General features: G+C 58.5%; 2 protein-coding genes across 4 annotated transcripts; one reads left to right on the top strand and one right to left on the bottom strand.

Moving 5' to 3' along the window:
- The first annotated feature begins 177 nt into the window (after positions 1-177).
- Positions 178-3,700, top strand: LOC133750865 (sulfotransferase 1A1). 3 transcript variants are annotated; one of them, XM_062180593.1, is made up of 8 exons: positions 178-574; positions 1,609-1,835; positions 1,919-2,044; positions 2,123-2,220; positions 2,592-2,718; positions 2,809-2,903; positions 3,216-3,396; positions 3,489-3,700. In XM_062180593.1, the coding sequence occupies exons 2-8, from the start codon at positions 1,688-1,690 to the stop codon at positions 3,599-3,601; spliced, it is 888 nt and encodes a 295-aa protein (XP_062036577.1). In that variant the 5' UTR covers positions 178-574; positions 1,609-1,687; the 3' UTR covers positions 3,602-3,700. The 3 variants fall into 3 exon arrangements, with proteins under 3 accessions (XP_062036577.1, XP_062036578.1, XP_062036576.1); XM_062180594.1 differs by having other exon boundaries at positions 1,279-1,835; XM_062180592.1 differs by having other exon boundaries at positions 181-574; positions 1,682-1,835.
- Positions 3,701-3,705: 5 nt separating this feature from the next.
- Positions 3,706-25,410, bottom strand: SGF29 (SAGA complex associated factor 29). The gene is made up of 10 exons (XM_062180595.1): positions 25,243-25,410; positions 20,151-20,239; positions 11,774-11,849; positions 11,169-11,241; positions 6,019-6,083; positions 5,140-5,269; positions 4,923-5,069; positions 4,714-4,749; positions 4,462-4,624; positions 3,706-3,980 (listed from the first exon to the last, which is right to left on the bottom strand). The coding sequence occupies exons 2-10, from the start codon at positions 20,223-20,225 to the stop codon at positions 3,864-3,866; spliced, it is 882 nt and encodes a 293-aa protein (XP_062036579.1). The 5' UTR covers positions 20,226-20,239; positions 25,243-25,410; the 3' UTR covers positions 3,706-3,863.
- Positions 25,411-25,718: the final 308 nt, after the last annotated feature.

The raw sequence follows: 25,718 nt of genomic DNA, 5'->3' as shown, positions 1-25,718 counted from the left end.
TCTGGAGGGGCGGGGAGGAAGCCAGATTACAGCTCAAATAAAACCACCCCTCATGGGCACCTTTGCCTGTTTTTTTTTAAATCTTCACATTACTTGTAAGGCAGACCGACAGAGAGGTCTGTCAGTTCACTCCCCTGTGCCTGGTCCAAGCAGGGTGCTGGGGGCTCCATCTGGGTCTCCCATGGGGTGGCAGGGCCCCAACTCCTGGAGCCATCACTGCCGCCTCCCAGGGTGCCTGTCAGCAGGAAGCCAGAGTAGGCAGTAGAGCCAGGACTCGAGCCCTGGGCATTCCAGGGTGGCACGCGGGCGTCTTAACCCCTGCCGCCTTGTTTTTCTGCCGTGGAACCCACAGCTGGGCTCGCGGACGGGTCGAAGCACACTCCAGCTTAGGTGCTGGAGGGGGAAGAGGCCCAGCCCCACTTCCAGAGCCCGCCCTCTCCTTCTGGGTGGACAGCTCGGTCCCTCCCACTTTGTTCCTACAAAGCCCTCAGCTGGGAGAGCAGCTGGGCGCTCCTGCCCCGCTAAGCCAAGCCAGAGCCGCAGAGGTGGTGCCTGGGCCAGGACCACGGAGCAGGTCAGTGCTGGGAAGTGTGAGTGTGGGGGTGGGGGTGGGGGTGGGGGTGGGGGTGGGGGTGGGCCGGCTGCCCTCACCCTGCTCAGCCCCAGGCTGCAGCACACAGGAAGTGGAGGACAGCGCCTGTCAGGTCCTCTGGCTCCTGGTCGACCCTCTGCTGCACCTCGAACGTCCCTGTTCCAAGTCTAAGAGGCCTGAATCCCCCTCCCCTGCTGCTTCCTCACCACTTCCGTTTATACCGCCAGCCTCTGACCCCTAAAATGCACTCAGTTGCTCAACTGCTCATATTTGTTCGGGAGCCAAGACAGCATTCCACTGGCCAAGTCACATCGGCCCAAAGCCTGGGAAGCTTCTGCGTGAGGGGCCCAGGGAGCTGTAAAAAAAAAGGGGGGGGGGGGGCTGAGAGGAACCCTCTGGGGTGTGCTGGGAGCTGTTGCAGGAAGTGACAGATCTCCGGGGAGGGCGGTTGGGATCGGCGTCTAGAACTCCAGGCCCTGCCCACGAGAGGGCTTTAACTGGCGCCAGGTGTGGCTGAGCACCGGGCTTCGCAAAGCTCTGCAGTTAGGCCAGCGGTGCGGCCGGGGTCGGGAGCCCTGTCCTGGAGCAGACTTGGCTCCGGAACCCAGCCTTGTGAGCCTGGGCAAGTCCCTCCATTTCTGGGAGATGCAGTGTCCTTATCCACTTTTTTTTTTTTTTTTTTTAAGTGATACTGCTACTTCAAACACTGCCAGAGGGGCAGGCACTGTGGCTCGGCAGCCACCACTTGGGACGCCCGTGTCCGTGTCAGAGTGCCGGTTCCAGTCCCAGCAGCTCTGTTCCGATTCAGCTCCCGGCCAGTGGGCCTGGAAAGCCAGTGGCTGATGGCTCAAGTGCTTGGGCTCCTGCCCCTTCACCTGGGAAACCTGGGTGGAGCTCCCGGCTTTGGCCTGGCCCAGCCCTGGCTGTCGCAGCCATTTGCTGGAGGATCTCGTTTCCTCTTTTTCCTGTCACTCTGCCTTTCAACTCAATAATCGTCTTACACCCACTGGAAGCAGCACCCTTACGTTCAAAGCGAACGTATCGCTGTGACTGACTGAAGGGGAGTGAGCGGGCTCTGGCCTCCCGCAGGGCAGCATGGAGCGCATCCAGGACACGTCCCGCCCACCACTGGAGTACGTGAAGGGGGTCCCGCTCATCAAGTACTTTGCAGAGGCGATGGGGCCGCTGCAAAGCTTCGAGGCCCGGCCCGATGACCTGCTCATCAGCACCTACCCCAAGTCCGGTAGGTGGGGAGGCCCACCTGCCCACTCCTGGCCAGCATGGGCAGGCCCTTAGCCCTGCTTGCCTCTTTCCTGCCCCCTGCAGGCACTACCTGGGTGAGCGAGATACTGGACATGATCTACCAGGACGGTGACCAACAGAAGTGTCTCCGGGCCCCCATCTACATCCGGGTGCCCTTCCTTGAGTTCAAGGCCCCAGGAGCCCCCTCAGGTATGCAGGGGGGCATGTGGAGGGGAGAGGCCGGACTGGGACTACAGGGTGTGACACATTCCTCTGTCCGTGGGCTAGGTATGGAGACCCTGAAAGATACACCGTCCCCGCGGCTCCTCAAGACGCACCTGCCCCTGGCTCTGCTCCCCCAGACTCTCCTGGACCAGAAGGTCAAGGTGAGGCCCTGGGCTAGCCCAGCCTGGGTCCTGTTCTGGAAGGAAGGGCTCCTGTGGGGTCAGAGGGGCAGTGAAGGGCACCCCTGCCCCGCAAGTGGGAGAGGAGCAGAGGCCAGTGCTCACGGGGACCCAGCAGCCGGATCCGAACCTGGCTGTGAGGAGGGCACTGATGGGGACTGAATTTGGTGCAAAACACGGACTGCGGGCAGCCAGGACCGCGGCATCAGAGCAGGGTGGCGGCCCCTCAGACCTCGCCAGCACTCCGCCTATCTGCTTCCTCCTCTCCAGGACGCCAGGTGGGGTGGGGGAGCCCAGGAGCACGCAGGGCGCGGGGTGGCAGCTCTGGAGGTACAGGCCGCCTCTCCCTGCAGGTGGTCTACGTTGCCCGCAACGCGAAGGACGTGGCCGTCTCCTACTACAATTTCTACCACATGGCCAAGGTGCACCCTGAGCCTGGCACCTGGGACAGCTTCCTGGAAAAGTTCATGGCCGGGAAAGGTGGGCCTGAGTCTGGACAGGGAGGGCGGTGCAGAGGGGAGCACACCGAAACTCCAGCCAACCCCGGGCCTCTGCTCCCGCCGCCCCCAGTGTCCTATGGCTCCTGGTACCAGCATGTGCGGGAGTGGTGGGAGCTGAGCCGCACCCACCCCGTCCTCTACCTCTTCTTTGAGGACATGAAGGAGGTGAGACCACCTGCCACGGCTTCCCTCCATGTCACCCTCGGGGAGGCTCCCAACCCCGCCCTCCTGGCCCAGGACACTGGCTGCAGGTGCCTCCAGGTGCCTGGTTGGCCCCGTGCCCTCTGCTGCCACTGCCCAGGGCGTGCCAGGCCCTGCAGCCACCGCAGTGAAAGCGGCTGTCCCCGCCCTCGCCTGCGAGGGGCTCACAGGGCGGAGAGCTGTGAGGTGGGGAGCATAGTCTGAAGCTCCTGAGCCAGGCAGCCAGATCCCTGGGAGCTGGGCCCCCCCACTGCAGAGCCCCCCCCACTGCTCTAGAACCCCAAGAGGGAGATCAAGAAGATCCTGGAGTTCCTGGGGCGCTCCCTGCCGGAGGAGATGGTGGACCGCATCGCCCACTGCACGTCTTTCAAGGAGATGAAGAAGAACCCCATGACCAACTACAGCACCATCCCCAAAAACGTCATGGACCACAACGTCTCCCCCTTCATGCGCAGAGGTGGGGGCCGCGCGGGCTGGGTGTATGGGGAGGGAGCAGCCGCCTGGCCTGCCCGGAGCCACTGGCCTCAGCCCCGCTTCCTCCCGCACCAGGCGTGGCCGGGGACTGGAAGACCACCTTCACCGTGGCCCAGCACGAGCGCTTCGAGGCCGACTACGCCGAGAAGATGGCGGGCTGCGAGCTCACCTTCCGTTCGGAGCTGTGAGGGAGGCGGGGGCGCCCCGAGAGCCTTGTGAGACAGGCCCGACGCGAGGCCTTGCGAATAAAGCACGCCCTGGCGCACGCAGGGCGTAAGCCCCTGGGACCCAGCGGGCCGATGGCTCCCTGGTGGGGAAGCGGAAGGGGCTGGGGCCGGAGGAGTCGGGTCCAGGACACGGCAGCGAGCTGAGGGGATTTATTTGGTCACAGGAAATCCTTGGCTGCCTTCCCCAGGGAGGGCGGCCGCGCAGGGCGGGTCTGCCGCCGCGTCACTTTTTCTTGGGCTCCTTACAGGCCACCACGTACCTCTGGGCCACATTGAGGGGCGGGGAGTAGCCGTCCGCATAGGAGGTGTCTTCAAACAGGACCGAGTAGTCGTCCTGTGGCTGGGCAGATGAGAGGGGCTGGGCAGAGCCTCCCCAAGGCCCCCGAGGCCGGCCCAGCAAGAACTCCCGGAGGGTGAGCTCCCAGCCCGGGTGCCCAGAGCTCTTTCCTCAGCACAGGCGCCGAGGGCACGGAGGAGGGAGGCTCACTCCCCACCTGGCTGAGCCACAACAGAGGGGCTGGTGCCTCCTGGGGACCCTACTAGAGGGGTCAGGGTCAACCCAGAGGACAGGCAGGAATCTTGGACGTGGGGAGAAGCCCCGAGGCTCGAGGGGAGGCAGGAGAGCTGGGCCCACGTAGGGCTCACCAAGGCTGCTGAGGCTGGGCGGGGCTGGACTGGGCAGGCTGGGCAGCTGCAGGCCTGGGAAGCAGACGGGAGCAGCACGCAGGGCCCTCGGAGCTCCAAGGCCACGAGGAGTGGAACAAGGGGGAGAGAGTGGGGTCCCGCTGTCGCGACAGCCTCTCCTGCGGGGGTCACCTTACCCGTTGTGGGGGCGTGTGGATCAGGGCACGGTAGAAGCAGGTGGTCTGGGGATACAGGGCCAGCACGAGCTGCTCCTTCTGGAACAAGGCCTCGGGGTCTGTCTCGGGGTTGGCCTTCCACTGCGGCAGTGGGATGATTCGCCGCCGGCTCAGGGTGTGCCTCCTGGGGGGGGCATGCGTGTGTCAGCCCCTGGCCAGGAGGGAAAGGCCTCCCCATGCGGTCTCCACTGCCTTCCCTGGCCCGACACTCACTCCTTGCCTTCTTCATCAATGTCATCCACCTCGTACCTGCAGGTGAACAGAAGGACGGGGCTGGAGGCAGTGAGGTGGGGGGTGGGGGAGACAAGGGGAGGGGAATGATGGGGGGGTGCAGCCCACGCCACCCACTGTGGGAAGCTGTGCGCCCGCTGCACAGGCGGAGCTTTGTAAGGAGCCCCGCCCCCAGGCTGGCGTCCACTCACTTGTTGGTGGCATGGCTGTAACTGACCACCTCAGCCAGGATCCACTGCTCGTCCCCATCCACGGCTTTGACCCGGGCAGCCACCTTGTCTCCAGGCTTGGCCACATAGTCCCCGGAGGCTGGAATGGCCCCACAGAGAGGCGGGGGCCTGTGTGTGGAGCGCAGTGTCAGTCCTGCCCCACGCCACCAGCCCCTGCCCGGCCGGCTACCGCCCTCACTTGTCACCAGGCTTCCCGATCCACAGCGGCAGGGTCATGGCCGACTGCTGCAGCAGGGTCATCAGCACGCCCCTGCGCATGGTCTTCCGAGGCGGCTCCGAGTCATTGTAGAGGCCCGCGATCTTGGCCGCTGCAGGAGGGAGGGAGGGAGGGAGGGAGGGAGGGAGCCCGGCTGAGCGTGAGCCCTGCCCCTCCACCGCTCGTCCACAGCTGATGACTGCCAGGGCAGCAGGGCAGGGGCAGCGGTGGGGGGGGGGGGCGCTGTGGGAAGGGGCAGCAGGTGCAGGTCACAGGGCTGACATGGTGCCAGTCACATAAGTGTTTGCTGGTGTCAACATTTCACCTTGTCGCCGTTCCACGTGTAACCTTCCCATCAATAGATGTTACAATCCAAGCAAAAGTTAAAAAACAGTGTGGGATGTGGACCAGTGGCCTCAACACACCCCCTAACCCCAAACACGGCCCACGGGTGGCATGGCGACATTCTGAGTGAAGGGTCTGCAGGGCAAGAGCAGGGGGAGCCAAGGGGCGCTGGGGCCCAGGCTGCATGAGCTCCCACCGCGGGGCTGGGGCCAGACACTCCGGTGGGTGAGCCCTCTGCACAGCCTGCCAGGCTCTCTGCGAGCCAGGAACAGAAGTGGGGAGGGACACGGTGGGCTGGAGAGGGAAGGCAGGGGAGAAAGGCCAGGGGCATGCGGGATTGCCTGGGTCTGAGGGGGCAGAACCAGGGAAACCCTGCCTGGAGCCCTGGTGGTAACCTCTGCTCCCTGCCCAGCCCCCGTCCCTGTGCGAAGCTCTTGGCAGAGACTTCGAGAGGCCATGGTCACAGGTGCCCCAGGGGACATGACCTGGAGCCTCCCCACAGCCCCTCCCACTCACCAATCCGTCTCTCTTCCAGCAGAGACTTGATCTCGGCGATCTTATCCAGGGCTTTCCGGAGGATGCTGGGGGCAGGGGAGAGGGGAGGGAGGAGCGAGGTCTGGCTGAGGACATGGTAGACTCCCCTTCCTAGTGACAGCGGGCTGGGCAGCTCACACCAGCTCTGCTGCTGACGGCACCCCCCCACCCCCCGACCAAGCCTGAGCCAGCCAGGAACACGCACAGCACAGGGCTTTAAGATGGAGCTGAAGACTCCTTCCTCCCAGTGGTGCTGTAACACACGGTTTACTGGTGTAAACACACCTACGGTGCTGCCAGCACAGGAGCTGGAGTGGTGGCTGAGTGGGTTAAGCCACCGCTAGGGCGCCTGCACCCTGGCTCCTCAGATTCTGATCCAGCTCCCTGCTAATGCACCTGGGAGGCAGCAGGTGATGGCCCAAGTGCTTGGTACCCTGACACCCACAAGGGAGAGCTGCTCCAATTCCGCTCCGGCTCTCTGCTAATGCGCCTGAGAAAGCAGTGGAAGATGGTCCAAGTCCCTGGGCCCCTGCACCCGTGTGAGAGACCTGGAGGAAGCTCCTGGCTCCTGGCTTCTGCCTGGCCCAACCCAGGTCATTGTAGCCATTTGGGGAGTCAACCAGCAGATGGAAGATCTCTGTCTCCCTTCCTCTCTCTGTAACTCTTTTCAAATAAATTTAAAAATCTTAAAAAAAAAAAAAAAGGCTTTTAGGGGCCAGTGTTGTGGGTAAAGCTGCAGCCTGCAATGCTGGCATCCCATAGGGTGCTGGTTCAAGTCCCTGCTGATGTACCTGGGAAAGCAGTGGATGGCTCAAGTGCTTGGGCCCCTGTACCCAAGTGGGAGATCTGAAAGGGGCTCCTGCCCTGGCCTGGCCCAGCCCTGGCTGTTGAGGCCATCTGGGGAGTAAACCAGTGGATGGAGATCTCTTTCTCTGAAACTAACCTTCAAATTTAAAAAACAAACAAAAAGGCTTTTGCTACAAGGAATATCAGTGGATGATGAAAACTGAGTAAGGGCTGTAGTTAACCTGGCCACACCTGTGCACCCACCTGCCAATCAGACTGACCACGCCCCTTTGGAAGTGGATTAAAGGCCTGGGACACGGTGGGCCCTACTGCCCTTTATCATCATTGTGGACCTGTGCTGCCCCCGCGCCTTCGGGGCACCCGCCCCATGCTTTCTGGGCTGCGTGCTCCTCCACGTGGCTGGCTCCTGGTGCTCGGTCTCCTTTTAGAGAGCCCTCATCTGCTATGCATTTCTCTCACTAAACATTAGAAAGTCCAAAACTTAAGAAAGATGTAGTTAATAGTTTCATGTTAGTGTTAATGTCCTGATTTTTTTTTTTTTTTGACAGGCAGAGTGGACAGTGAGAGGGAGAGAGAGAGAGAAAGGTCTTCCTTTGCCGTTGGTTCACCCTCCAATGGCCACCGCACTGATCCGAAGGCAGGAGCCAGGTGCTTTTCCTGGTCTCCCATGGGGTGCAGGGCCCAAGCACTTGGGCCATCCTCCACTGCACTCCCGGGCCACAGCAGAGAGCTGGCCTGGAAGAGGGGCAACAGGGACAGAATCCGGAGCCCCGACCGGGACTAGAACCCAGTGTGCCGGCGCTGCAAGGCGGAGGATTAGCCTATTGAGCTGCAGCGCCGGCCTAATGTCCTGATTTTTATTTTTATTTTTTTTTTATTTTTATTTTTTGACAGGCAGAGTGGATAGTGAGAGAGAGAGAGAGACAGAGAGAAAGGTCTTCCTTTGCTGTTGGTTCACCCTCCAATGGCCGCCGCAGCCGGCGCACTGCGGCCGGCGCACCACGCTGATCCAATGGCAGGAGCCAGTTGCCTATCCTGGTCTCCCATGGGGTGCAGGGCCCAAGGACTTGGGCCATCCTCCACTGCACTCCCTGGCCACAGCAGAGAGCTGGCCTGGAAGAGGGGCAACCGGGACAGAATCTGGTGCCCCGACCGGGACTAGAACCCGGTGTGCTGGCGCCGCAAGGTGGAGGATTAGCCTATTGAGCCGCGGCGCCGGCCATGTCCTGATTTTTTTAAAAAAATATTATTTGAAAGGCAGAGTGACAGGGATACCTTCCATCTGCTGGTTCACTCCCCAAATTTCTGCACCACCAGGAGTCTGAAACTCCATCTGGGGCTCCCATGTAGCTGGCAGAGGCCCGGGCACTTGGGCTGTCATCCACTGCTTTCCCAGACACGTGAGTGGGGCGCTGGCAGCCAGGACTCCGTCTGGCGCTCTGACCGGGGATACCAGCATCACAAACGGCTGCTCAGGATGCCTTTGTTTTTAGGAAACACTGACTGAAGAATCCGAGATCAAGGGACATCACGTAACTCATTCAGAAAAATAGTGCCCGTTTGTAGAGTGGACAAGAAAGCCCATGGGGGCAGGCGTTGGATGCAGCTAAGCCGCCGCCTGGGACACCTCGCCCTGGGCAGGGCGGCCTGGAGCCTGCGCCCCACTTCCAATTCCAGCTTCCTGCTACCGCAAACCCTGGGCTCAGCAGTGAGGGCTCAAGTAGTTGGGTCCCTGCCACCCATGTGGGAGACCTGGGTTAAGTTGCCAGCTCCTGGCTTTGGCTTGGCCCACCCCTGGCTGTTGCAGACGTTTCTGGCAAGTGAATGAGTGGATGGGAAATTGCTCCCTGTCGCTGTCTTTCTCTCTCTGCCTTTCAAGTAAAAATAAGTTATAAACATGTAAAGGCCAATGTGGTAGACCATTGCTTTTATGAGTCAAATCATTTCAAAACAAAGAAGCGACATCAGTAACAGTCTCCGTTACACCACAGAGGCACCTGTACGTCTGTGTTTCATCACCAAGCAAGGTCCTGGAACAGTGAAATGAAACTGTTTCTGCAGAACTGCGGAGCCTGTCGCCGGCCTCGTGGGCCTCCAGCAGTGCCACGTTCCACTCCCTGGAACGCTTAGCTCCACTCTGCGCAACCATCTTCATCTCACAACCACAAAGGCGCTGGGCAATCTAGAATGACCTCCTGCTCTGACCCTCAGGGGAGGTGCCCCCCACCCTCCAGGAGGCCCATTGCACCTGCCCAGGCCACTGAGGGTGGACTGCCAGGACCAGCCCTGGTGTGCAGCACGGCCCAAGCTCCAACCATCCCCTTCCCTGATCACTACTAAGGGACTAACTCTGGTGTGGGCTCTTTAAAACGATCCAAAACTATACAAACTCGTAGCCTCACTATTGGATTAGGATGACCTTTAGAAAGTACAAAATTAGCCGGCGCCGTGGCTCAACAGGCTAATCCTCCGCCTTGCGGCGCCGGCACACCGGGTTCTAGTCCCGGTCGGGGCACCGATCCTGTCCCGGTTGCCCCTCTTCCAGGCCAGCTCTCTGCTGTGGCCAGGGAGTGCAGTGGAGGATGGCCCAAGTGTTTGGGCTCTGCACCCCATGGGAGACCAGGATAAGCACCTGGCTCCTGCCATCGGAACAGCGCGGTGCGCCGGCCGCAGCGCGCTACCGCGGCGGCCATTGGAGGGTGAACCAACGGCAAAGGAAGACCTTTCTCTCTGTCTCTCTCTCTCTCACTGTCCACTCTGCCTGTGGAAAAAAAAAAAAAAAAAAAAAGAAAGTACAAAATTAAAAAAAAAAATCCCTCTGAGACTTTCTGGGTTGCTGTGAGGGCTGGAGCTGTGCTTGCTGAGCCACAAGGGTGCTGCCCAAGCGGGTCTGGCAGGGGCCTGGGCCCACCTCCTCTCCCGCGCCGTCTGGAACGGGAGGAGCAGGCAGCAGCACCGTGGGCTCCCAGGCTGCAGCGGGGGAGGCGGCCGCAGTGCAAGGGTAAGGGGAGGAAATGGCGGCTCCCCAGGCCCGTGGCTCCTGGGTTCACTCCCCAGATGGCCATGTGAGTGCAGGGGCCCAAGTATTTGAACCATCAGCTGCTGCCTCCCAGGCACGTTAGCAGGGAGCTGGACCGGAAGCAGAGCAGCCAGGACTCCTACCAGGTGCCCTGACTGGTGGTGTCGGCATCCCAAGGGGTGGCCTAACCTGCGGTGCCCCAGGTTTTGTTTTTTTTTTTAACAAGAACTATTAGATGAAGATGCAGGGATTCCTTCCGCGTCCTGCAAAGGAACCGGCTGGGAGGCGGCCATGGCACACACAGGTCAGAGGCCAAGCGTCCCAGCTCCCGAGGGGCCTCTGGGTGCCTCTTCAAGTTTCCTGGGCTTTTGAAAACAACGTGTTGTGGAAGGAGCTGATGTGGGCTGTAGCGCCCAGACCAGTGCTGCAGCACCGCGGTGGCCCGTGTGTTCCCGGAGTCCCCGCTGCACAGGGGTGGCATCTCCACTCTCTCGTCCACTCTCACTTCCCCAGCGGGGCGTTTGGCCAATCAGATGCCTACTGTTTACTGGGAGAACGCATGATGCAGAGTCTAAAGAAGTGAAACACATGGCGCCTGGCAGCGGAATTACAAGAAGGCAGCCCTGCATTTTTGAAATAAGCGAGTCAACGTTAACTGAGTAAGTCAATGCCGACACGGCCCACACTGGCTGGCTCCACACCTTGCTCCGCCTGCAGGCAGGCTGCCAAGGGACAGGCTGCTCTGCACCCTCGAATGGGCCTGAGTCATCCCGACTGCTGCAGGCCAGCTGAGGAGCGGCAAAGGGCCAGGCTGCAGCCAGATGATGTGCAGTGCGTGCCAGGGAGCAGGGAGGGGGAGCTGTCCCAGAGGCCACCTCTCCAGGCAGAATGCACCGTCTCCTTCCTGCACACTGAGCCTCTCTTCCATTCGGCACCCCAGCCTGGCAGACGAAGTCCCACCAGGTCCCTCCGTCCAAGCCCAAAGCCCTGGAATCTTCAAGGGGCTCGGGAAAACATCAGCAGCCCAGCAAGGCCCGGTGGGAGTGAGCACTGCTGGGACAACGGGGCGTCTCCCACTTCCTCAAGAGCACTGGCATCAGGCCCACACCTGCCCTGGCCCACATGACGCTCACGACCCTGGAGGTAGCTGTGCGGCCTCTACTCATGATGGGCGGCTGAGTTTGGGCTGAGGAGACGGCCCGGAGCAGCTCAGTGCCCGTCTGTGAAGCATGACTTGGGGGGGGGGGTGCTTAGGAGGCGCTGTGGGGAAGGCGGGAAACCCACGATGCCGGCAGGCTGTACTCACTTGCACTCGGCCTCCGCATCGGCCTTGGCGGTCGTGTAGAGGCCCCGCAGCTTGGTCCGGTAATAGGGAGAAACTGTGGACACAGGGACGGGGTGGAGGCGTGGGCAAGTGGCCGGCGCTGCTGCCGGGGTGGCAGGCTCAGACCTGGGGCGCTCAGAGAGGCCCGGCCCCACGCCCCCGCACCACGCACCCAGCAGTGGCCACGTTCAAGACCACGTTCCTATAGGGCCAGAAGCCATCACCACAGCCAGGGGAGCACTTCTAACTCTCACGTCTCATGACACACAGCAGAAAATACAGGTAGGAGGCAGCGTGCAAAAAACCAGGTGACTCATGGGGACCCCTCCCTGGGAGGGCCCAGAGGGCGCCTGCTTTCCCAGCAACAGCTTCCCTGGCTGCAGCCTCATCTCCCTGACCTCCCATCCCCACAGTGGAGGGATCTGTCAGTTCTTTTGTGAATTGTCTCCACCCCCGGGGTCACCCAGCCTAAGGGAACACCGTCCCTGCAGCCCGGGGCACAGCTCGCTGTGGACCCCGCAGAGAGAGGCAAAAGCCCCCTCCAGGGCCGCCACAGCCATGTTCTCGGTCGCACGCCCAGGACTCACTCTTGTTCTCCGTCTGCATCCGCTCGTGGGTCTTCTGGATGTTCACTAAGTTGTGTTCACTCCTCGAACGCTCTTCCTGTGAGGACGGGGCAACAGGATGTGGGCGGGCTTCACCGTGCTCGGGACTGCACCCCCGGCCCCGCCCCATAAATATGGCCCAAGCTCGAGGTGATCCACCCCCCACCCCACCCCCGCAACGAATGCAAAAACAAAGGCATTACAGTGAAATCCTAACTGTCTTTACGGATGCGGATCCGCCGACATACTCAATGCACCCCTCACCCAAAGTCCAGGAACTTCTCTGCAAAACTGACAAAATCATTCCATGGCGCACGTGGGTATCCAAAGGGCCTACTTCGCCCCAGATATTTTTAAAGATGCGTTTGCTTTTCTCTTTCTTTTTTTTAAGACTTATTTATTTGAAAGCAGACTTAGAGAGAGGGAGAGGGAGAGAGATCTTCCATCTGTTGGTGCACTCCCCAAATGGCAGGGCCAAATCCCTAAAGGGCTGGGCCAGCTGAGGCCAGGAGCCACATCCACATCCGGGTCTCCCACTGGGTGGCAGGGCCCAAGCACCTGAGTCATGCTCCACTGCCTTCTCGGGCACCATCAGTAGGGAGCTGGATGGGAAGTAGAGCAGCCGGGACTTGAACGGACACCCGTATGGGACGCTGGCACTGCAGCTGGTGGCTTTACTGGCTATGCCACAGTGCTTCTATTTTTAAAAAGATCATTTTAGGGGCTGGCGTTGTGGCATAGTGGGTTAAAGCCCCAGCCTGCAGAGCTGGCATCCCATATGGATGCTGGTTCAAGTCCTGGCTGCTCCTCTTCCAATCCAGCTCACTGCTATGGCCTAGAAAAGCAGTGGAAGATGGTCTAAGTCCTTGGGCCCCTGCATCCACATAGGAGACTTGGAAGAAGCTCCTGGCTCCTGGCTTCGGATCAGCTCAGCTCTGGCCATTGTGGTCATTTGGGGAGTGAACCAGCAGAATGGAAGACCTCTTTCTCTCTCTGTAACTTTTCAAATAAAAAAAAAATTATTTAAAAAAAACTCATTTTATTCGAAAGACAGAAGAGAGACAGAGAGATCTTCCATCTGCCCCCAAATGCCTCAAACAGCCAGGGTTGGGCCAGGCTGAAGCTAGGAGTCAGGAACTCAACCTGAATCTTTCATATGGATGACAGAGACCAAACCACTCGAGCCATCGCTGCTGCCTCCCCGGGTGCACATTAGCAGGAAGCTGACTTGGAAGCAGGGCCAGGACTTGGACCCAGGCACTGATAGGGGAAATGGGTGTCCCAAGTGGCGTCTAAACCATTATGGTAAACTCCCATCCCTGAAATCATCTTGAAAAAGAAAAGCAAAATTGAAGACTTCACACTTCCCAGTTCCACAGCTCGCTCCGGAACTACAGTGCAAAGAGGGTGTGGTGCCGCCGGCCTCCAGAGCCCCAGAGCAGAATGGAGAGTCCGGATGTAAACACAGCTGGGGAAAAGGGCAGGTCCTGGGGCGAGGGCTGCACCATGGACCTGGGCAGCACGGATGTGCCCTTGGCAAGAACTGGCGGCTGCACCTTCCAGCCTCTGTTACGTGCCCTTACCCCACCTGACAAAGTGGGGTTCAGTGTGCACACAGCTGTGTGGTCTCGTGGCTGACAGAGCACACGAGCCTCACCTATGCAGCCCCTCCCTACATGAATGGAACCAGACCAAGAAGGCCCCCAGCAATCTGGACCACACAGGGACTGAACCTACCATCCCTTCTGAGGGAGGAAAGGTCTGGGTAAAGATCAGCGACAGGCCGGCGCTGCAGCTCACTAGGTTAATCCTCTGCCTTGCGGCGCCAGCACCCCGCATTCTAGTCCCGGTTGGGGCGCCAGATTCTGTCCTGGTTGCCCCTCTTCCAGTCCAGCTCTCTGCTGTGGCCCGGGAAGGCAGTGGAGGATGGCCCAAGTCCTTGGGCCCTACACACGCATGGGAGATCAAGAGGAAGCACCTGGCTCCTGGCTTCGGATTGGAGCAGCACACTGGCCATAGCAGCCATTTGGGGAGTGAACCAACGGAAGGAAGACCTTTCTCTCTGCCTCTCTCTCTCACTGTCTAAATCTGCCTGTAAAAAAAAAAAATAAATAAAAAAATAAAAAAAAAATAAAAAAAAAAAAGCCAGTGACAGCCAGGAAGGAAGAGAAAGGGCGCAGGCACTGCGGCACGGTGAGGTCAGCTGCCACTCCGCATCGGCACCCCATTCCAGAGCGCCACCTCCACTTCCAGTCTAGCTTTCTGCTCGTCATATCCTGGGAGGCAGCAGAGATGGCCCAAGTACTTGGGTCCCCATTGCCCACATGGGAGACCTGGATGGAGTTCCTGGCTCCTGGCTTCAGCCTGGGCCCACCTCGGCTGCTGCAGGCATTTGAGGAGTGAACCAGAGGACAGAGGGTTGTTCAGTTGCTTGGTCTGTTTCTGTCATTCTTTCAAATAAATAAACTTTTAAAAAAGCCCTTAATGCTGGTTCTAGTCCCAGCTGACCCTCTTCTGATCCAGCTCTCTGCTGTGGCCTGGGAAAGCAGTAGAAGATGGCCAAGTGCTTGAGCCCCTGCACCCGCGAGGGAGACCCAGAAGAAGCACCTGGCTCCTGGCTTCAGCCGTTGTGGCCATTTAGGGAGTGAGCCAATGGAGGGGAAGACCTTTCTGTCTCTCCCTTTCACTGTCTAACTCCACCTCTCAAATAAATAAATAAAATCTTAAAAAAAAAAAAAAAAAGCCCTTAAAACAAAAGAGCAGCTGAGGTAAAAAAAAAAAAAAAAGAATGAAAAGCAGCTTATGCCACGAGGGAAACCCAGTATTACACTAACATCCCGGCAGGAGGAAGTATTACTGCCGAGCTGTTTCACCACATGCCTGGCAGGGGGAAGCCACACATCTGCCAAGACCAGTCCTGCCCTCAGAACCTCCCGGGGTCACACAGGTGCACACCTGAGCGGCCCCCTCTGAGAGATACTTGGGTCATGTGGGCTGACGGTCAGCAGGATTAGCCGCTGCTAGGACTGCACAGAACCTGGTGTAAACTGGACTAGCCGCTGCTGACTGCATGGAACCTGGTGACGTGCCAGGAACATTTTCCTCCTTTATTTTAAAATGAATGTTGCTAATAACTGATTTTTTTAGGGCAGTTTTAGGTTTACAGAGCAGAGTGCAGGGTCCTTACACACTTGCTCTCCACCCAGCCCCATTCTCCTGTAGCTAAGGTGCACCTGCTCTCCACCCAGCCCCAGTCTCCTGTTGCTAAGGTGCACCTGCTCTCCACCCAGCCCCCATACTCCTGTTGCTAAGGTGCACCTGCTCTTCATCCAGCCCCAGTCTCCTGTTGCTAAGGTGCACCTGCTCTTCATCCAGTCCCATACTCCTGTTGCTAAGGTGCACCTGCTCTCCACCCAGCCCCCAGTCTCCCATTGCTAAGGTGCACCTGCTCTCCACCCAGCCCCATTCTCCTGTTGCTAACGTGTACCTGCTCTCCACCCAGCCCCAGTCTCCCGTTGCTAAGGTGCACCTGCTCTCTACCCAGCCCCCAGTCTCCCGTTGCTAAGGTGCACCTGCTCTCCACCCAGCCCCATTCTCCTGTTGCTAACGTGTACCTGCTCTCCACCCAGCCCCATTCTCCTGTTGCTAACGTGTACCTGCTCTCCACCCAGCCCCAGTCTCCCGTTGCTAAGGTGCACCTGCTCTCCACCCAGCCCCCAGTCTCCCGTTGCTAAGGTGCACCTGCTCTCCATCCAGCCCCATTCTCCTGTTGCTAAGGTACACCTGCTCTCCATCCAGCCCCCAGTCTCCCGTTGCTAACGTGTACCTGCTCTCCACCCAGCCCCATTCTCCTGTTGCTAACGTGTACCTGCTCTCCACCCAGCCCCAGTCTCCCGTTGCTAAGGTGCACCTGCTCTCCACCCAGCCCCCAGTCTCCCGTTGCTAAGGTGCACCTGCTCTCCACCCAGCCCCCAGTCTCCCGTTGCTAAGGTGCACCTGCTCTCCATCCAGCCCCATTCTCCTGTTGCTAAGGTACACCTGCTCTCCATCCAGCCCCCAGTCTCCCGTTGCTAACGTGTACCTGCTCTCCACCCAGCCCCATTCTCCTGTTGCTAACGTGTACCTGCTCTCCACCCAGCCCCAGTCTCCCATTGCTAAGGTGCACCTGCTCTCCACCCAGCCCCATTCTCCTGTTGCTAAGGTACACCTGCTCTCCATCCAGCCCCATTCTCCTGTTGCTAAGGTGCACCTGCTCTCCATCCGGTCCCCATACTCCTGTTGCTAAGATGCACCTGCTCTCCACCCAGCCCCCGTACTCCTGTTGCTAAGGTGCACCTGCTCTCCATCCAGCCCCATTCTCCTGTTGCTAAGGTGCACCTGCTCTCCACCCAGCCCCATTCTCCTGTTGCTAAAGTGCACCTGCTCTCCACCCAGCCCCCAGCCTCCCGTTGCTAAGGTGCACCTGCTCTCCACCCAGCCCCATTCTCCTGTTGCTAACGTGTACCTGCTCTCCACCCAGCCCCAGTCTCCCGTTGCTAAGGTGCACCTGCTCTCTACCCAGCCCCCAGTCTCCCGTTGCTAAGGTGCACCTGCTCTCCACCCAGCCCCATTCTCCTGTTGCTAACGTGTACCTGCTCTCCACCCAGCCCCATTCTCCTGTTGCTAACGTGTACCTGCTCTCCACCCAGCCCCAGTCTCCCGTTGCTAAGGTGCACCTGCTCTCCACCCAGCCCCCAGTCTCCCGTTGCTAAGGTGCACCTGCTCTCCATCCAGCCCCATTCTCCTGTTGCTAAGGTACACCTGCTCTCCATCCAGCCCCCAGTCTCCCGTTGCTAACGTGTACCTGCTCTCCACCCAGCCCCATTCTCCTGTTGCTAACGTGTACCTGCTCTCCACCCAGCCCCAGTCTCCCGTTGCTAAGGTGCACCTGCTCTCCACCCAGCCCCCAGTCTCCCGTTGCTAAGGTGCACCTGCTCTCCACCCAGCCCCATTCTCCTGTTGCTAAGGTACACCTGCTCTCCATCCAGCCCCATTCTCCTGTTGCTAAGGTGCACCTGCTCTCCATCCGGTCCCCATACTCCTGTTGCTAAGATGCACCTGCTCTCCACCCAGCCCCCGTACTCCTGTTGCTAAGGTGCACCTGCTCTCCATCCAGCCCCATTCTCCTGTTGCTAAGGTGCACCTGCTCTCCACCCAGCCCCATTCTCCTGTTGCTAAAGTGCACCTGCTCTCCACCCAGCCCCCAGCCTCCCGTTGCTAAGGTGCACCTGCTCTCCACCCAGCCCCATTCTCCTGTTGCTAACATGCACCTGCTCTCCAGCTAGCCCCCAGTCTCTCGTTGCTAACGTGCACCTGCTCTCCAGCTAGCCCCCAGTCTCCCATTGATAACGAGCTGCAACAGTGAGGTGCACTTGCTGCCACCAAGCAAAGGGTGCCCACAGCTCACACCAGGGCTCACCCTGTGCTGGACGCTCCATGGGTTTCACAAATGTGTAAGGTCATATGTCCCCAGCGCTGCAGGTCCACCTCCCTAAACTCCTCTGTGCCCACCTGACCCTCCCATCCCATCATCCCAAGACCCTGGCAGTCCCAGACCTCTTTACTCTCTGTCTCGCCATTTCCAGAATGGCCCACACTTGGCATTGTGTGGTATGTGGCTTTCAGACCGCGGGCTTTTCCTTAGCAAGGTGTGTGCCAGTGCCTCTGTTCTTGGATTACATCTACCACAAAGGTCAACATCTGAGAAGGAGTTTCTGGAAGCTACTGCCTACCAGGCCCCGGGGCTGTGGGGAGGACAACTGCCTGCCAGCAGGCTGGTCACTGCATACGATGGACAAAACACAGTAGTGGGGTGCCTGGCCTGGGACGGTGTGCCAGAGGCGCTCTAGTGTTTGTGTGCGAGAAGGTAGTAAAAATAGTGGATAAATGGGTTTTGGGCAGTTGGCATTGCACGGTGAGTCCAGGTTCCCTGGGGAGCCCCCCGGCCCTGAGAGGACTCGGGTACACTCAGTCTCCATCACTTGCAGGTGGGGCTGCTGCTCTTCTGACCCCAGGAGGGGGTATCCCGCGTCCTGGGTATCCCGCAGGGAGGCTGAGTACCCAACAGCCACAACACGCATGGTGGAGCGAACAACGCTGGCCCCTAGGCAGAAAAGGCTAAAGCCTTCCTGGTCTTGGTGCGTGTGGTGTGGGGTGAGATGAGTTCACGCTGAGCGAGGAGCTGCACGCAGGGGCAAAGCAGCACGAGCTGGAGTCTCCTTCCAGGAGGAAGCAGGGGACAGCAGCCAGGCTAGAGAGATGACGGGCTTTGGAGCGGCAGGTCGGGCAGGCCCAAAAACAACGCCGGGAAATTCCAGGCCCCCTGCTTGTTGGGGAAGGATGTACACTGACGTGACGGGGCCTCTTGGCTATCCTCACATGGATGGAGCCAACGGCTGTGTCTCCACCTCCTGCGGAGCCCCCAGGGCACCTATGGGAATCCACAGACCTCGAATCTAGGGAGGTTCTTGAGGGGCCCAGTGAAAGACCCAGAAAGACCCAAACGGAACACATCTCGAAGCACAGGAGCAGGGTGAAGGATGAACTCTGAACACCACCAGTGTCTTCCCCACGGGAGGGTGGCCGGCCCTGCTCTCCAACAACGTGCAGTGGAATCCAGTTTGGGTACAAGCCTGGGAACCAAGACAGGGTGAGTGGCCTTCTCCCCAGCTAACTCAGAACCCAGAAGTACCTGGATCCGGGCCAATCCTAACAGTGCAGACACATGGCCCCGGGCTGACTCTGTCGGGAAGGGACAAGGAACACCTTCGTGATTCAGGCCAGCTGTCCTGTGGCGGGCCTGAGCGCCACCCTGGCCACGATGCAATACCTGACGTAAGTGCGGCGGGATGACGCGCACGGTGATGAGCCGTAAACTGTGATCCCGAGGGAAAATGAGTGGCCAGAGGAAGAAGAGGACTTGGCTAACCATCAGCTAATTTCCAGGCAAGCTTATCCCGAGGCACAAATAACGGCAGGACAAAAGTAGCGGAGCGCCTGTGATGGCCTTAGGGGGCAGATCCCTCGTTTCATTAGGTCCATCCCCACCCCATGAGGCTCTGCAAACGTTAGGCAAATTCACACTGGCACCGCTGCTGCACCTGTTACATAAAGGCTATGCTACATACAGGACCCTTGTGTTGTCAGAGAGCCTACCTAGCTCAGAAGTGGGAGGGAGCCTGGGAGGCAAAGGATTAACTCAGCAGGCCAGGCTTGTCCAGACCCTGCACACTTAAGAAAATGGTTTGGCCTTGACCAGCTCCTGGGAGAAAACCTCTCAACCCTCAGAAGACCTTTCCTGGGAGGAGTGTCTTTGTTTATCCAAGGAAGGGGCTGACTGCCAACGGACATGGGACGCTTATGTTGGGTGATAAAAACATTCTGGGGGCCGGTGCTGTGCTGTAGCAGGTAAAGCTGCCGCCTGCAGTGCTGACATCCCATACGGGCGCCGGTTCACGTCCCGGCTGCTCCACTTTTTTTTTTTTTTTTTTTTGACAGGCATAATTAGACAGCGAGAGAGACAGAGAAAGGTCTTCCTTTTTCCGTTGGTTCACCCCCAAAGTGGCCGCTACGGCTGGTGTGTTGTGCTGATCCAAAGCCAGGAGCCAGGTGCTTCTCCTGGTCTCCCATGGGGTGCAGGGCCATCCTCCACTGCCCTCCCGGGCCACAGCAGAGAGCTGGACTGGAAGAGGGGCAACCGGGACAAAATCTGGTGCCTTGACCAGGACTAGAACCCAGTGTGCTGGTGCCGCAGGCGGAGGATTAGCATAGTGAGCTGCGGCGCCGGCCTTCTCCGCTTCTGATCCAACTCTCTGCTATGGCCTGGGAAAGCAGTGGAAGATGGCTCAAGTCCTTGGGCCCCTGCACCCATGTGGGAGACCAGGAAGAAGCTCCTGGCTCCTGATCGGCACAGCTCCGGCGGTTGCAGTCAATTGGGGAGTGAACCAGTGGATGGAAAACCTCTCTCTCTGCCTCTCCTCTCTGTGTGTAACTCTTTCAAATAAATAAATCTTTAAAAAAAAAATTCTGAAGTTGATTGTGGTGATGCTGCACAGCTCTAGGAATATACTAAAATCACCTAACTGTACACTTTAAACGGGTGCATTTTGTGGTCTGTGAATCATCTCTCGATACAGCTGTCAAAGCACATGAGTGAAACCCTGTCCATAAGAGAAAGCCCCATCAGGAGTGGCAGTCGTGCCTGCCCCCTTCACCGCAGGATCCTGGCTCCTGCACCTGAGTCCCCCCCATCCGCCCCACCCCCACCCCCACCCTGCCCAGCTCAGCACCACAGTCATGGAGTGAAGGGCGTGGCTCCCACCTGGGTCTGCTTGATCAGCTGATGGAGCTCGGTGAGAAGTTCCGCGATGCGGGAGTCAGCAGACACGAGGGCCATGGCACCGGGGGCTCCTGGCAGGGAACAGAACAGAACCCCGTGAGTGGTGGCTGTGGGCTGGATTGCGTCCCCTCAAGAAACACCGTGAAGTCCAACCCTGGTCCCCGTGAATGCCACCTAACTTGGAAACAGGGTCTTAGCAGACAGAGTTAAGATGAGGTCACACCTGGGACAGGGCGGGCCCTTAGTCCAGTACGGCTGGTGTCCTGCCCAGAGGAGAGTCACGGAGAGACACGCAGAGGGAAGACAAGCCACGTGGCCACAGGCAGCTGGTGCGACCACGCAGGTGCAAGCTAAGGACTCCTGGCACTCACACCACCAGCCGGGACAGAGGGCAAACCCTGGGCTGCGGAACGCTGGCCTCCAGGGCAGTCAGAGAACTCGTCTCTCCAGCTCCCAGCCACCCAGCGAGGGGAATCTGTTGGGGCACCCTTCAGAATCGAGCCCGGCTGGCGGCCCCAGCACCCGGGGCCACCCAGGGAAGGGCTGGTCCTCACTCTGCTCCCCAGGCCTGGGCGCATTTATTTACCAAGGGCCTCTGCGAGGCAGCACGGCCTAGCCCCAGCCCTGCAGCTCACTCCCGAGAACTGATGCAAGCATTCGGTCCCTGCTTTGACTCTGTGTAGTGGGATCACCCTGCTCTTTATCTGGGAGAGTCAGGTGGGTTTTCTAGGAAGACACCTTTTAGTCATAAAGCACCATGACCTTCTCACTGAGGGGAAGAGAAATTAACTTGGAGAAATGCTAGGAGCAGGCACCTGGCCTAGGGGTTGAGGCTGCTCGGGACGCCTGCGTCCCACACCACAGTGTCTAGGTTTGGATGCCAGCTCCACTCCTGGCTCCAGCTTCCCACTAGTGCACTCTGAGAGGCAGCAGGCGACAGCTCAAGTGTCGCTGCCACCACGTGTGAGACTTGGATTGAGTCTCCAGGGCTGGGCCAGGTCCAAGCCAGGAGCTTCTTCCGGTTCTCCCACGTGTGTGCAGGGGCCCAAGCACTTGGGCCATCTTCCACTGCTTTTCTTAGGCCATTAGCAGAGAGCTGGATTGGAAGTGGAGCAGCCAGGACTCGAACCTGTGCCCACAAGGGATGCTGATGTTGCAGGTGGCGGCTTGACCTGCTATGCCACAGTGCTGGCCCCTCTCTTGCTCTCTTTCTCTGCCCATCCTTGGCACCCCAACCACCACTGCCTCTTAATTTAAAAACAGGAAAAAAAAAAAAAACACCAAAGTTGGAGGTCTCATACTTCCCGATTTCAAAATTTACTACAAGCCGGCGCCGTGGCTTAACAGGCTAATCCTCCGCCTTGCGGCGCCGGCACACCGGGTTCTAGTCCCGGTCGGGGCACCGATCCTGTCCCGGTTGCCCCTCTTCCAGGCCAGCTCTCTGCTGTGGCCAGGGAGTGCAGTGGAGGATGGCCCAAGTGCTTGGGCCCTGCACCCCATGGGAGACCAGGAGAAGCACCTGGCTCCTGCCATCGGAACAGCGCGGTGCGCCGGCCGCAGCGCACCTACCGCGGCGGCCATTGGAGGGTGAACCAACGGCAAAAAGGAAGACCTTTCTCTCTATCTCCCTCTACTGTCCACTCTGCCTGTCAAAAATTTAAAAAAAAAAAAAATTTACTACAAAGGATGAAATGATATCAGGGCTGGCGTTATGGCACAGTCAGCGAAGCCACCACCTGTGACACCAGCATCCCATATGAGCACCAGTTCTAGTCCCACCTGCTCCCAGGGCCTCCACCACTCACACGGGAGACCCAGATGAAGCTCCTGGCTAACTCTCTCTCTGTAACTCTGCCATTCAAATAAAGAAGTAAGTCTTTAAAAACAGAAAGATGGAGTGATACTGGCATAAGGACCAAGCAGAGCAAAGGAACAGAACCTGAGACCAGCAAAAAAAAAGAAAAAAATCCCTTACATCTATGATTTATTAATGTTCAACAAGGAGGTCCAGACACTTAATGGGGGGAGAATAGTCTTTCCTCTTTCCGACAAGTGGTACTGGACGACTGGACATCCACATGCGAGTGACATGAGACGACTGGACATCCACACGCGAGTGACATGAGACGACAGACATGCGAGTGACATGAGACGACTGGACATCCACACGCGAGTGAAATGAGCCCGGACCCTATCTCAGGCCCCACAGAACGATGGGGACACACAGCCCTCCAGAGACAACGTGCAAGTGCACGAGGCCGACAACGCATGAAGACAAGGCTCCTGCGGCCACTGCCAGGGAAACGCAAAGCCAAGCCACAGCAGGACGCAGGCGTCGCCACTGAGGACGCCAACGTCCCACACAGGGGTGCCTGGTTCAGGTCCTGGCTCCCGTTTCTGATCCAGCCTCCGCCCGTGTGCACCGTGGGGGGCAGCAGGTGATGGTTCAAGTGCCTGGGGCCCTGCCACTCACATGGAAGACTCGGATGGAGTTCCAGGCTCCTGGCTTCAGCCTGGCCTGGGCCTCGCCGACGCAGGCGTTTGGGGGAAGAGAACCAGTGGATGGAAGATAGCTTTATGCCTTCCAAATAAAATGAAAATTAACTACTTAATTTTTAAAAGCACACACAAGGAGGTGTCACTTCGTACTCCATAGAGTGGTGATGATCAGAAAGAGATTCAAGAGCAGGTGCTGCGGCACAGCAGGTTAAACTGCTGTCTGGATTCCACCTGCCACCTCAGAGGGCCTAGTTCAAGCACCAGTTGCTCTGCTTCTGATCCAGCTTCCTGCAAACACACCTGGGAAGGCAGCAGATGACGGCCCAAGTACTTGATGGAGGTCAGGGCTCCTGACTTTGACCCAGCCCACTCCTGGCCGTTGTGGGTATCCCTTTCTCTGTCACTCACTCTTTCAGATAGATAAATTTAGAAATCTCTCTGAAAAACATAGATTTTACAGGGCCAGCATCGTGGCATAGTGGGTAAAGCCACTGTCTACAATACCTGCATCCCATGTAGGCGCTGGTTTGAGACCTAGCTGCTCCACTTCTGATCCAGCTCCCTATCAATGTGCCAGGAAAGCAGCAGAGGATGTGAGAGACCCGGAGGAAGCTCCTGACTCCAGGCGTCGGCCTGGCCCAGCCCTAACCGTTGCGGCCATCTGTGGAGTGAACTAGCGGATGGAAGACCTTTCTCTCTCTGTCTTTTCCTTTCTCTATAACTCTTTCAAAATAAAGAAATCTTAAAAAAAAAAAAAAAGTAGAGACTTAGGAACAAGAGTTTGCAAGGATTTGGAGAAATTGTAGGAATAGATAAATAAGGTGTGGTATTATCCATACAATGGGATATGTATTATCCATACAATGGGATCCATATAATGGGGACTAGAAATTAGGGTGCCGGTGCCGCAGGCAGAGGATTAGCTTAGTGAGCCGTGGCGCTGGCCATGACTCGAACTCTTAACCCACTGCACCACGATGCTGGCTGCACCAACTTATCTTTTTCCTTGGGTCGCCTGTGACACCGATGTGTTTCTTCCCAGGTGGGCAACAACTGGCTTAGCACCAGGGCTTTATGTAACGCATCTCACGTGAAGCAGAACATGTCCCTTCTGGAAACGTCTAGCTGTACTGGCTAGAAGCACAAGAAGTAACGACCTGCAGTCTAGATCAGAGACCAGAAGCCAGCATTCAGGTTGTGCTAAGGCCCCAGGAACGGATTAGACCAGAGATTACCTGCTGAGGGAGGCGAGAGCCCCACAGAGCCACAACGGTGAAGGTGTGGACAGCACAGGAAAGGGTTACACTCTCTCGGTAGAAGTTTGGATGGGAGGAACCAGCGCTGTGGCACAGCAGGGTAAGCTGCCGCTCATGACACCAGCAACTCCACACGAGCCCCAGTTTGAGTCTCGGCTGCTCTGCCTCCAATCCAGCTCCCTGCTAAAGAGCCCAGGAAAGCAGTGGAAGATGGCCCAGGTACCTGGGCCCCTGACACCCACGTGGGAAGAGACCTGGATGGAGTTCTGGCTTCCGGCTGCAACCTGGCCCAGTCTTGGCCACTGCAGCCATTTGGGATGTGAACCAATGGATGGAAGATCCCTCTCTCCACCTCTCCCTGTTTTTCTATAACTACCTTTCAAATAAATGAATAAATATTAAAAAAAAAAAAAAAACGGTACGGATGGGTTAATGCTTTTTGCTTTTTTTTGAGATGGATGGAGGAGGAGGGGAGTTGAGACGCCAAAGACACCAGGCATAGCTCAAGCTTTCCAGCCCAAGAAGCTGGAAAAACAAGACAGACGAGGGAAGGCACCGATGTGCAAAGGATAAAACTCAAAATTAGCTTTGGACACATTCCGGGAGGCCAATCAGGCATTTCAAAGCAGGGAGCACGCTCCGCCAGGGAGTCCACGGGCTGAAGACAGACATCCGAGAAGTTGGCAGGACTGCAGATGGTATTTAAAGCGTCAATCGGGAATGTCTAAGGAGCAGACAGCGACAGAGAAGAGATCTGGGATGCAGCTCTGGGGTGCGACACGCATTAAAAGCAAAGGGGCGGCCAGCAGGCCAAGGGGAGAGGCGTTCCCGCCACGCACGGGCGCTGCTGCTAGAGGCTCCGAGGAGGAAGCGTGCTGGCCCCGGGCGACACACCTGCGCAAACCAGGTGGCTGCAGGTGTCAGGAGGGCGGACGGGCTGGCGGGAGCGCGCCCCCACCCTGGCACTGGCTCAGCAAGGATGCTGCAGTCCGGGCCGCGCCCCTCGCCTCGCCCGGCCGCACTTGGCCCAGCACCGCGCGCGGCGCCGCCTCCCCGCGCACCTGCGCGCGCCGCGGCTCCCCACTCCCGCGCCCCGGGGCCCGAGGGCGCACGCGCAGACCCCACGCCGCCCGGCCGCGGGCCCCGCCGCCACGGCCCCGAGCCGAACCCTGCCTCTCCCGCCCAGGGCGCGTGCGCGCCGCCCCCCACCGAGCGCCCCCTCAAGCGAGGCCGGGACGGGGGACGGGGGCGCGCAGGAAGGACCCAGGGCCCCGGTTCCCGAGCCTCTCCGGCGGCCGCGGGCCTTGACCCATGCCCACCTGCCGAGCCCGGGCGAAGGAACCAGGGCGCGCTGGAAACAGCGACGGCGGAAACAGGCGCGGTCCCTCGAACGCTTTTTCCGAGCCTGCGGATGCTAACGCACTCGCGTTCGAAGATTCGCGGCACGTCGAGAAGCACACACGCTTTTTTCCCTTTTATGAGCTTAGTCGAGTGCGGCAGACCCGTCTGCGCAGGCGCGGTCCTCCCTCCGTGACGTGCCGCGCTGCCCCCTGGGAAATGTAGTTTTTAGTTTGACACCTGTGCCCAACTCTTAACTGAAACTTTATTTTACCAAGACTTATTTATTATTTATTTATTTTAGCGTCTTATCAAAAAGCCTCAATTTTAAAACAAAAAGCAAAACAATTTAAAAGTAAGCAGCTTGTGGTTGGGGGGACGAGAGGATATACGGAAACTTTCTAGCTCAAATTTGCTATGATCCTAAAAATGCTCTATAAAAATAAAGGCTGATTTT

The sequence above is a fragment of the Lepus europaeus genome, chromosome 21 (genome assembly GCF_033115175.1).
Source record: "Lepus europaeus isolate LE1 chromosome 21, mLepTim1.pri, whole genome shotgun sequence".
Classification (NCBI taxonomy): Eukaryota; Metazoa; Chordata; class Mammalia; order Lagomorpha; family Leporidae; genus Lepus; species Lepus europaeus.
This window is presented reverse-complemented; position numbering and strand designations above follow the sequence as displayed.